General features: G+C 37.8%; 1 protein-coding gene across 1 annotated transcript in view; it reads left to right on the top strand.

The window, feature by feature from the left end:
- Positions 1-5,622, top strand: part of GRXCR1 (glutaredoxin and cysteine rich domain containing 1) — a 153,234-nt gene extending 147,612 nt beyond the window's left edge. Inside the window, exon 4 of the mRNA XM_032135727.2 lies at positions 5,324-5,622. Coding sequence (XP_031991618.1) covers positions 5,324-5,503 — 180 coding nt within the window. The 3' untranslated portion in view covers positions 5,504-5,622. The remainder of the gene's footprint in view (positions 1-5,323) is intronic.
- The last annotated feature ends 7,057 nt before the right edge of the window (positions 5,623-12,679 follow it).

The raw sequence follows: 12,679 nt of genomic DNA, 5'->3' as shown, positions 1-12,679 counted from the left end.
CTCTATTAGAATAGGATTTGATGATCTGAGGTTAAAAATAATAAGAGCTTCATTTCCTGATCTTGAAGAAGACATGAAGACTCTTGATCTTAGCATCCTGTTTCTATATTGCATAACTGGGGGTAAACTTACATCTTGATATTTGAGTTTCAAATTTCCTTTGCTACAAAGGAAGTCTATTTCACAATCATTCATAAACTCTGCCATTATCTTTGTCATTTGTCGTTTTTGTCCTTTGTTAGAGACACAATACATTTTGTGTGCTTTAGTTGAGATGACTGCAACGTGGAGCAGACCTATCCAAGACTCAAGTGTGAGGCTGAGATGTACTATTAGGAAAACAGAGAAGTGTCTGGTTCACTGCTGTATTCCCATTGCCTTACACAGTGCCTGGCTAGGGAATACTCAATATATATTTGTGGAATGGAATGAATAAGTAAAAGGTCTCACTCACTGAGTATCTATCTTTTAAAACTCACTCACAGGAATAAATGAACAGAAAGAGGTAAAGTGGAGGGTGATTTCTCATTCTTTTTTTGTTGAATTCCACCCCAAAGTGACTTGTTTCAACCCAAACCACTATTCAGAGGAGAGGAGACACAGTCTGTAGATTCAGTACTCTGTGTGCTATTCTCAACCAGGTCTGCCTGGATTCTTAATTGCTTGCAGGTCAACGTTTCCACAGCAGTCAATCTCTTCATTGAAAGTGGAAGTCAGGGCCCAGAGTGATGGCTCACGCCTGTAATCCCAGCACTTTGGGAGGCCGAGGCGGGCGGATCACCAGGGCAAGAGATCGAGACCATCCTGGCTAACACGGTGAAACCCCGTCTCTACTAAAAATACAAAAAATTAGCCGGGCGTGGTGGCGGGCGCCTGTAGTTCCAGTTACTCGGGAGGCTGAGGCAGGAGAATGGCGTGAACCCAGGAGGCGGAGCTTGCAGTGAGCCGAGATTGCACCACTGCACTCCAGCCTGGGAAACAGAGCCAGACTCCGTCTCAAAAAAAAAAAAAAAAAAAAGTGGAAATCAGTTTTGTTACTAATAGTTACTAATAGTAATGACGCCTGTTTTGTTACTAGTTAGTAATGTTACTAATAATTAGTAATACTATTAGTAAAGTAGAAGTCTGTTTCATTAACTTCAGTTATTCTTTCTTCCTCCAACTCAAAACTTTGTCCATGTTCTTTGGGAAATTCCTAGCTCTTTTTCCATCTTGATCTGTGGGCAAAACTGTCTACAGAAGGGTTGGACTTCAGAGCAACACTAATATAAGAGCATCTAATGTAACCCAACTGGGTTTTCTTTGTACAGAACCCTCTAAATTAGGACCAGACTTCCAGTATAACAAAGTGCTCTTTGAAAGACATGGCTAGGCATGACTCAATTATTTATTCTTATTAGAATAACAAATAGCATAAATTGTGCTGGAAGATGTAGCAGGAATGAGATTCCTGGGTGCTGAGGGGTCACTGGGGAGCTTTAGTGGGTTGCCTCAAGACCCACCCACCTCACCACCACTTTGGCTTTAGTCATAGCATTTATCCTTTCAACTGCTTTACGTTTGGGGATCTCATGTTTAGATAATTTGGGAAAAAATGGATGCAAATAAACATTGAAAACTACTATCATAGAGGGAAGACCATGGATTTTGCTCATAAAGAGACCTCTTCAATATTCCACTTTCTAGTTATAACTTGATAATTACTTTTTAAAAACCAACTTAGAGGCTGTGTTTCCTCATTTGTAAAATGGTGGTGTCAATCACATCAGGTTGGTGTGAAAAGGGGGCAAAGACTCCACACAAGATGTAAGCCATCCCTTTCCTCTCCTACATTTATGGCTGAAATAGCTAATTTTTCCTGAGAATGGAAGTAGCCTGAGAATCTTTCCAGCACTCTTCTCCAAGACAATGGAAATAGCACATGAATTGAAACACATTTACTCTCCCTTTCTTATAGTGGCAAAACCTTAAACCAGAAGGTGAAGTATGGAACAAGTGCTTAAATTGAATGACTCTTAGAAGTGTAGAAAATGGTTGTGTAATGTGACCACAAGCAGTTTAGCTTGAGGTAGCAGTTAATAAAAATCCTTTCAATGGGAATTTATTGATAAAATAATGGCTAATAATGACTAACTGTATCGAGTGCCTACTATGTGTCAGGCAATGTTCTATTCACTTCCCATGAATTAGTTCATTGAATCCTCTCAACAATCCTTTGAATGAAAGAGAGATCTAATCACAGAATTGCACAGACTCTATTTTAGAATAGCCTTGTTGTATTTGTGATTATTTTTAGAAACAAAATTGTAGCTTTTGTGTTTATATATTAAGTTTATTTTAGGAAATTTATTTGTTCTGACAAGGGGATAAATTATGAAGAAACAGTAGACTCTTGGTATTAGCGAATTTAACATTTGATATTTTAGCCTTTGAAAGTAATATTTGTAAGTCATGTTGTAGGCCCATTATGTAAAATAATTTTTAATTGTGTTGAGTTACCATTTTGAATTTTGTGTGCTCAGAGCCTGATGTCTGAAGTGCCACACATAGACAATGAGCTCAGAAAGCTGCATAGCACTAACATTTCATTCCAGCTTTGTTGTTCTTTGTTTGTAGTCACAAATATATTTCATGAGAAAACCATATGGCTATTCAAGAATATGGTCATTCACAAGTGTCTTGTGTCATAGCAGGAGTTGATATTCACCTAGTGTGCACTGGTACAGCAGTCGTGGTTATTGAAAATATTGAAATATGTTTTACTCATGAAGATATTGAAATAATTGGGCCAGCTATGGTGGCTTATGCCTGTAATCCCAGCACTTTGGGAGGCTGAGGCGGGTGGATCACTTGAGTTAGGAGTTTGTGACCAGCCTGACCAACATGGTGAAACCCCGTCTCTACTAAAAATACAAAAATTAGCCACGCGTGGTGACATGCACCTGTTATCCCAGCTACTTGGGAGGCTGAGGCAGGAGAATCACCGGAACCCGGGAGGAGGAGGTTGCAGTGAGCTGCTGAGGTCGCACCACTGCACTCCAGCCTGGGCAACAGTGTGAGATTCCGTCTCAAAAAAAAAAAAGAGATATTGAAATAATTTATATGGTTGGTAAATAGCCATTGCCCAAGATGCATTAATATCTCTTTTCTTCTCTGTCAACTCCAACCTATAAATTTTGCCAGATAAAATGCAGGATGCCCACTTACATTTAAATATCAGATGAATTATAAATAATTTTTCAGCTTAAGTATATCTCATACAATATTTAGTACATACTTAAACAAAAATTATTTGTGGTCTATATGAAATTCAAATTTAACTGAGCATCCTGTATTTTTATTTGCAATATCTGACAACTCTACTTTACTAGGAACTCATATCTATTCACAATCTAGCAGTAATGAGTAAAGGGCTGGACTCAGGGTCCCTGCAGGTCCTTACTGTAGGACCTTGGCCAGCCTAGCATTTATTCTGACTTGGTGCACTTGTTGTACAAGTCATTAAATATTTTTAGCATAATCTCCTGTCATAGCAATAGTGAATGACAAGGATCTATCTACATTACATTCTTTCTAGTATTTGTTAAGAACTCCATTACTTAGGAATTTTCTCATATTTAGCTTTTAAAGTACACTGTTTTTCCATCACTGGGTTTGCTTTTACTCAAAGTTTTTCTTTTTTCTGTTTTAATATTATGCAAAATTTAAGTGCAGTGCATCCTTTTTTTAAGTCAATTCTTGCACGAAAAAATGGCAAAAATCCATCACCAAAGTGACCAAATTCCTGTACATATTCAGTCTATCTTTTTGGAAGAGCTTTAAATCTCTACAGTCTTGACAAAATTAATTGTATTATTCAGACTGACAACAACTACTTTCTGTGATTTGGTGCCATTAGAAATGAGATATTATATGAGTTTAGCCATCTTGATATAATAGTATAGTCAAACTATAATTGCAAGTGAATCCTGCTATATACAGAAAATGCCCATTTATATTGCCTTAAAATATCAATATTAGACTGATGTTTTCTAAATATCAATTAGATCCTAATGTTTGAACACCAAAGTACATCCTACAGGTTACTAATTATGAGAGAATTATATTATTGACTCGAGAAAAATTCTCATAGTTATATGTGCTGGAGCAATCATGGGTTAAACTCAGTTTATCAGGTTAGTTTTAAGTTGAATATTTTTGAGGCTTTAATTATAAATTATAAATCTTTGGAGAAAAGCTATATGTATGTGTCAACGTGTTAAGCATGTTTGTCTGAGTATGTGTTTGTATGTGTTTGTGTGTGTGTGTGTATCCACATTTCCTGAGCTTATTTTAGCAATTATTCCCTTCACAAAGCCAGAGTTTCAAACACTGCTGCAAATTCCTTTTTTGCAAGTCGGAAGCTTAGTATCGACTTACTTATTTTCTCTTTGTATTCATTCTGTAATGGCACCTAATCTCCCCTAAACTGATGGATGCCACTAGAAGACACCAGTAAAGGTTATATGCTCAGAAAAGCAAACAGAAATGCATGTAAATGATTTTAAAAGTATTACTCTCAACACACTATCTGGCTATTTTCATTCTATTATCAGAGATACTTTACCTTTGCTTGAGATGGAAAGGTTGATAGCTACTGTGGGAAGCTAAATAGATTTACAGAAATGTCTCAAGATTTCTGTGCTTGTTTTCTTAGAAATAAAATGAGGATAATGATGCTCGAATTAAGTCTTTACTGAAAAAGGTGTCTGTGTGTGTACTGGTTAGTGTGGGTGAAGATTCTATACAAAAATGCATTTGAAAGTGCCTTGAAAAAAGTATTATTCTAAATTTACAATATAATTAGTAATCTTCTCTTTATAGTGGCTCCTGCACACTTCAGCTATTAGCTTTCTGATTTTCCAGACTTGCTATTAATATGCTATTCTATGAACAAAGACATGAAACTGTTAAATGATACTAATGGGAAAGTTAAAGTATTCTCCCTTAATACAAACAGCGAGCTTCTGAATTATTGGTTTGTAGATAGATGTTTTCATATGGTGGATTTCTTGAAGTTATGTGTCCTTCAACCTAAAATTTATCCACTTTACAAACCAAGCCTGTGGTATAGATGGCCATCGGCTGGGGAATGAAGGAGAATTTCAACTAATTACTTTCCTGGGTATAATGTGTATTAATGGTAGGTGAATTCAAGTGCATAGCCATATTATGCCAATATTGTTTTATGACCACTCACAGTTCAGAAAGACTGGGAGGCTGATTGAGTTGTTCATGCTAACGCATCCTCTGTTTTCTCTTGTTCCCCTGCCACCTTATACAGAGAGTGCAGCATCCACATGAGTGTCCCTCTTGTGGAGGCTTTGGCTTTCTTCCATGCTCCGCGTGCCATGGGAGCAAGATGTCCGTGTTTCGAAACTGCTTCACAGACTCTTTCAAAGCCCTGAAGTGTACGGCTTGCAATGAAAATGGTCTTCAGCGTTGTAAGAACTGTGCTGGTTAATTGGAGCTTCTACCCAGGGAAAGCCTCATTTTATTAACCAGATGCAATACTTTGGTTTATATATATATTTTTTAAATGGTTATGTTTATGGATTAATCAATAAACTTCATTTATTATAATTGTCTTTGTGGTGAATTTTTGCTGCAATCATTTTCATTGATGTATTAAATAAATGTTTATTTAACAGCTGCTATGTGCCAAGCCCTGTGCTAGACCCTGGTTTCTAACTGGAATTAATGGAGTACCCCAAACCATTCCAAGATATCCAAAGTCTGATTCCCTAAATGTGTTTGCTCGCCTAAAGAAAATAACAAAATCTAGATAATGGTGCCTATTGCAATATCACCCTATTGACTAGGATGAGTTAATGCAACTACCTAGAAGCATAACATGTTCCTAGGAGTTCTACAAGGAAGAATAGAGCTCTGGATAGTGGAAAAAATATGATCACATTTATACTTAGGCAGTAATTTTTTTTAAGCTGTAGAACAGTTTTTTTTTTTTTTAAGCTGCAGAATAGTCTCAAAGCTGATGATTTTAATGATAAACCATAATGTTATCAGGTGGATTTCTTGGTGTTGATACAAAAGCTACCAGAAGACTTATCTGGACATTTATTTTATCTTTGGGGGTATATGTGAAGGTTTGTTACATAGAATTGCTTTTGTCATTGTCACTTGAAAGCCATTCAAAAAGGTGGCTCTTTATTGTCCTCTTAGGGGGACACCAGAGCACTCTACCGTTTGAACATATTCTAGGTAAGAATGTGCAAAAAAAGAAAATTTGCTGTAATTATTGGCTGATGACTACCTACATACATGTCTATACTCAGATGGATTTGCTTATCAATGATTTTTAGAAATTGCCTTCACAGTATTTGTGATAAGGTAATCAAAATATTTTGCTCCTTGGTTTTCTGAAAAGCAACACATATTTACAGAGTACTTTTTAATTAGCTAGGCCCAGTGTAAGGGATGGTTTCTGCTTTCATGGAGCTTACACTTTAAGAAGTAAGGAGTATTCAACAAATAAATATGAGCAGATGAGTCCTATAATAATACAAAAGGGCTGGGTGCAGTGGCTCACGCCTGTAATCCCAGCACTTTGGGAGGCCGAGGCGGGTGGATCATGAGGTCAGGGTATCAAGACCGTTCTGGCTAACACGGCGAAACCCCGTCTCCACTAAAAATACAAAAAATTAGTCGGGCGTGGTGGCAGCGCCCGTAGTCTCAACTACTCGGGAGGCTGAGGCAGGAGAATCGGTTGAACACGGGAGGCAGAGGCTGCAGTGAGTCAAGATCACACCACTGCACTCCAGCCTGGGTGACAGAGTGAGACTCTGTCTCAAAAAAAAAAAAAAAAGAAAAAAAGAAAAAAAAACTACAAAAGGAGTACAACGTGCTGTGGGAAAGTATCACAGGAGGACCAACCTACATGAGGTAGAAAATGATTAGAAAGACTTTGCTGAGCAACTGATACTTTAACTGAGACACGAATGAAATTGGAAACTAGTTAGTCAAGAAGCAAGGGGATAGTGCCTCAGGTAGAGAAATAGCATATGTGGTGACCCGAGGTCAGAGGAAAGGTGTGTAGTTGAAGAACTGTAAGAAATCCAATATAGGAGTGGTCGTCTCATAATAGTGGAGCAGTTTATAGCAGAATAAGCCTCCTGCTAATAACGCATATACACTGAACAAAATAATAAAAAACAAACACAATTGTTGAAGGTACTAGAAAACAACCCCAAACAAAAAGAAACAGGAGAGGATTCATTCACTGAAAGATCGGAAACACAATGAACCTCACATTTATCCAGAGTTTCCTCTGCAGGTACTTTCCAGTTTTCATAGAATATGCCTCATAAAGAAACTGTAGTCTTACTGGGTGAAAAAGATAGAGGTTGGAATCTGGAGATGCCAGAGTGTCTGGAAGTGAGGGGAAATTTCCAAGAAATGAGGGGACCAAACGCAAGGGAGCCCCAACATCTGCTCATTAATTTCACCAAAATCCTGGGCTGATTCCTAACCTACACAGGCAGAGGACAGTTATAGCCAAGAGGCCAGAAAGTTGAGCAGAGAGATCAGCTGCTGCCTGTAGAATTCCTGAAACCAAACCTCCATGGTGTTATGGTATCTTTTAGTATTTGACTAAATGCTAGAACAAAACTCAACATGCAAATTGGGTATAGAAAGGAACTCCTTGAATATGAAACGCTAGAACTAATATCATACATAATGGTGAAATATTGGATGCCTTCTCCCTAAGATCAGAAACAGTGAATGATTATTCATTTTCATCACGTCTATTCAATATTGTGATGGAGGTCCTAGCTAGACAAATAAAGCAAGCAAAAAAGTCATAAAAATTGGAAAAAATAAAGCTCACTATTTGTATACAATGTGATTGGGATATAGAAAAATCTAAAAAAATTTATAAGCTACTGAACTAAAAACTGAAATTAGCAAAATTATTGGAGTCAAGGACATTATATAAAATTTGAAATGCAATATATAAGAAACACACGATTAAATATAAAATTTCCAATTTAATATCCAACTGGATATTGAATGTCCAATTTAAAGCACTATTGGAAAACAAAATAAATGGAATACATTTTTCCAAAGATGTGTAAGACTTCAACATCAAAAACTAAAATGCAGATTTTGCTGAGAAATTATAGGAGACCCTAATACATGGAGAAATATATAACGTTTATGGAATGAAAGACTTCACGTTTTAAAGGTCTGTATATTTGCAATGCAATCTCAATTAAAACCTCACCAGATTCTTAGTAGAATTTGATGAATAAATCTAAATTTATATAAAAATGCAAATAACCTAGATATTTTTGAACAAGTAGAGTAAAATAATGAGAGACAAATAGATCAATAGAATAGATTAGAAAATATAGAAATAGACACATACATTAAGATCAACTGATTTTCAAGAAAGATGCCAATTTGAGGCAATGGAGAAGGGAAAGTCTTTTCACAAATAGTGCTGGAACTAGATTTCCATGTGGAAAAGATGACTATGACAATGACTACTACTTACACTGCTACCACTGCTGCTCCTGGCACCTAGTAGGTAGAGGTCAGGGGTACTGACAAAAATTCTACAAAACACAGTATAACCCTTTGCCTCAAAAAAGGATTATTTAATCCAAAATGTCAGTATTGCCAAGACTTAGAAACCCTGATCTAAATGTTGAAGCTAAATTAAGACAATAGTTTTACAATCTTGGGATAGGTGAAGATGTTTTGGGCAAGTAAGTCAAAAACACCTAAACATAAATTGGACTTTAAGATTAAAATGTTCTCACAAAAGACATGTAAGAAAATGAAAAGGGAAGCCATAACAGGGAGAAAATATTCACAACCTAAATGTCTGCCAAAGGACCAAAATATGTAGAATATGTGAAGAACTCTGAAAAATCAAAAATAAAAAGACACCCCAAAGACAATCTAATGAAGAAATGCAAAAGAGGCTATGGCTGGCCAAAAACATTTAGTAAAATATGACATCATTAGTCATTAGAGAAATGCAAATTAAAACCACAATGTTATATTACTGCACAATATTTAGAATGACTAAAATTTGTTTAAAAAGATTGAAAATACTAAGTGATGGTGTGGAGGTGGAGTAACTAGAACTCTCCTACATTGCTAATGGGAATGTTAAATGGTATGACCACTTGGGAAAACCTCTGATGAGGTAAATATACACCAAACACCAGTTTACTCCTGGTTACTTACTCAATAGAGATAAGAATATATGGCTAGGAGCAGTGGCTCCACACAAATCTCATCTTGTAGCTCCCATAATCCTCATGTGTTGTGGGAGGGATCCAGTGGGAGATAATTGAATCATGGGAGCAGGTCTTTCTCATGCTGTTCTCATGATAGTGAATGGGTCTCACATGATCTGATGGTTTTAAAAATGGGAGCTTCTCTGCACAAGCTCTCTCTTTGTCTGCTTCCATTCCTGTAAGATGTTACTTACTTCTCATTGCCTTCTGCCATGATTGTGAGGCCTCCTCAGCCATGTGGAACTGTAAGTCCAATAAACTTCTTTCTTTTGTATATTGCCCAGTCTCGGGTATGTCTTTATTATCAGCATGAAAATGGCTAATATAGTAAATTGGTACCAGTAGAGTGGGGCATTGCTGAAAAGATACATGAAAATGTGGAAGTGACTTTGGAACTGGGTAACAGGAAGAGATTGGAACAGTTTGTAGGGCTCAGAATAAGATAGGAGAATGTGGGAAAGTTTGGAACTTCCTAGAAACTTGTAGAAAGTTTTTGACCAATACGCTGATAGCAATATGAACAATAAGGTCCAGGTTGAGGTGGTATCAGATGAAGATGAGTAACTTGTTGGAAACTGGAGCAAAGGTGACTCTTGTGTTTTAGCAAAGAGACTGGCAGCATTTTGCCCCTGCCCTAGAGATTTGTGGAGCTTTGAACTTCAGATAGACGATTTAGGGTATTTGGTGGATAAAATTTCTATGTAGCAAAGCATTCAAGAGGTGATTTTGGTGCTGTTAAAGGTTTTCAGTTTTAAAAGGAAAACAGAGCATAAAAGTTTAGAAAATTTGCAGCCTGACAATTAAATAGAAAAGAAAATCCCATTTTCGGAGGAGAAATTCAAGCTGGCTGCAGAAGTTTACACAAGTAACGAGAAGCCAAATGTTAATCACCAAGATGATGGGGAAAATGTATCCAGGCAGTGTCAGAAACCTTTGCAGCATTCCCTTCCATCACAGGCCTGCAGGTTTAGGAGGGAAAAATGGTTTTGTGGGCCAGGTCCAGGGTGTCTTTGCTGTGTGCAGTCTAGAAACTTGGTGCCCTGTGTCCCAGCTGTTCCAGTCATGACTAAAAGCTCAGGCTGTTGCTTCAGAGGGTGGAAGCCCCAAGCCTTGGCAGCTTCTATGTAGTGTTGAACCTGCAGGTGCACAGAAGTTAAGAACTGAGGTTTGCAGACCTCTGCCTAGATTTCAGAGGATGTATGGAAGGAGTTTTCTGCAGGGGTGGGGCCCTCATGGAGAACCTCTGCTAGGGCAGTGCAGAAGGAAATGTGGTGTTGGAGCCCCCACACAGAGTCCCTACTAGGGGCACCGCCTAGTGGAGCTGTGAGAAGAGGGCCACCATCCTCCAGACTCCAGAATGGCGGATCCACTGACAGCTTTGCACCATGCACCTGGAAAAGCCACAGACACTCAACGCCAGCCTGTGAAGGCAGCCAGGAGGGAGGCTGTACCCTGAAAAGCCATAGGGGTGCAGCTGCCCAAAACCATGGGAACTTACCTCTTGCATCAGTGTGACCTGGATGTGGGACATGGAGTCAAAGAAGATTATTTCAGAGCTTTAAGATTTGACTGACTTGCTGGATTTCGGACTTGCGTGGGGCCTGTAGCCCCTTCATTTTGGCCAACTTCTCCCATTTGGAATGGCTGTATTTACCCAATGCCTGTATCCCCATTATATCTTGGAAGTAACTAACTTGCATTTGATTTTACAGGCTCATAGGCAGAAGGGACTTACTTGCCTTTTCTCAGATGAGACTTTGAACTTTGGACTTTTGAGTTAATACTGAAATGAGTTGAGACTTTGGGGGACTGTTGGGAAGGCATGATTGGTTTTGAAATGTGAAGATATGAGATTTTGGGGGGTCCAGGGGCAGAATGATATGGTTTTGCCCTGTGTCCCCACCCAAGTCTCATCTTGTAGGTCTCATAATTCCCAAACATTGTAGGAGGGACCCAATGGGGGATGACTGAACCATGGGGGCAGGTCTTTCCCATGCTGTTCTCATGATAGTGAATGGGTCTTATGACATCTGATGGTTTTAAAAATAGGTGTTTCTCTGCACGAGCTCTCTCTTTGCCCACTGCCATCCAAGTAAGATGTGACTTGCTGCTCCGTGCCTCCTGATTGTGAGGCCTCCCCAGCCATGTGGAACTGTAAGTCCAATAAACCTCTTTCTTTTGTAAATTGCCCAGTCTTGGGGATGTCTTTATCAGCAGGGGGGAAAATGGGCTATTACAGAGGGAAAGAGTTTCTTATAACAGGGAGAGTTTCTCATCACTGTTCCAACATGGTTGTGAGATTCTAAGTAGAATCTCAAAATTTTCTCACTACTTGAGCCCTGGCTCTGTTTCTGCAAATCCAAACATAGTCTCAATGTCCTCCTTGTCTGAGGTAATAATAATCAGGTTGGAGAATTAGAATAGTACAAGGGAATCTAATTTTTAGGCCCTATCCTAAACCATGGGCTCTGAGGGCAAAAGCTTCTTGACTCTCAATTATATTAAAAAAAAATTATTTCTATCTTTTATTCCTTTTTGGTATGCATTGCCATGAGATTAAAGTGTTGTGTTTTCTGTTGATTATTAGTAAGGCTCTAAGGAAGAACATCATGAAAGAGTAATGAAACTTGAAAAAAATAAACTCAGATACCTCCTAGAATTGCAAAAGTTAATGAGAGTAATAGGCTCAGAACAAGCTTAGAATAGGCTTATTTAAACATAAATTTATGTTAACTTTCTGAGATAACTTGCTTTAGACACTTCACATCTATTTCAGTTTTATGATATATATATGGCAAATAATAATAACTGCTATATTTACCTCACACTGTCATAATGTGGGACTAATTCAAATATATAGGAAAGTACTTTAAAAAAAGACAAAGCATACTATGAGGCATAGAATAATTTCATAATTAACACAAAAATTATGCATTAGCAATACATCTTTTTATTGGCCAGATTAAAAAAAAGAACTAATATTTGTTGAACATTCTTCTGATTGCTAGGTTTTGTAGAAGGTACCTCATTTATTCTTCACAGTATCCCATAATTTCATAGATGAAGAAACTGTGATTCAGAGTGTTAATTAATTCTCTGAAAGTCTGGAAATTTATGTTAATTTGTTGTAGCTTCTGTGTCCATGTGAGTTGCCTTTATGTCTGGTATAAGATGGGAAAGCAGTCAAGCAAACAATAAACTTGCTCAAAGATAAACCTGACATAAGCAATAAAGTTGGAATGAAAAGTCTGTCCTGAGCTTCCATGCTTTTACAACTTCATACATTCCTCCTGGCAATTCTTAATTGATTTCAAAAGTCAACAATGCTGGTTGTTTGCAAAGGACATATAGTAATGCAATCAGGGCTG

This window comes from Hylobates moloch, unplaced genomic scaffold (assembly GCF_009828535.3).
Source record: "Hylobates moloch isolate HMO894 unplaced genomic scaffold, HMol_V3 SCAFFOLD_17, whole genome shotgun sequence".
NCBI lineage: Eukaryota > Metazoa > Chordata > Mammalia > Primates > Hylobatidae > Hylobates > Hylobates moloch.
The sequence above is the reverse complement of the archived record's forward strand: the minus strand, read 5'-3'. Positions and strand labels throughout refer to the sequence as shown.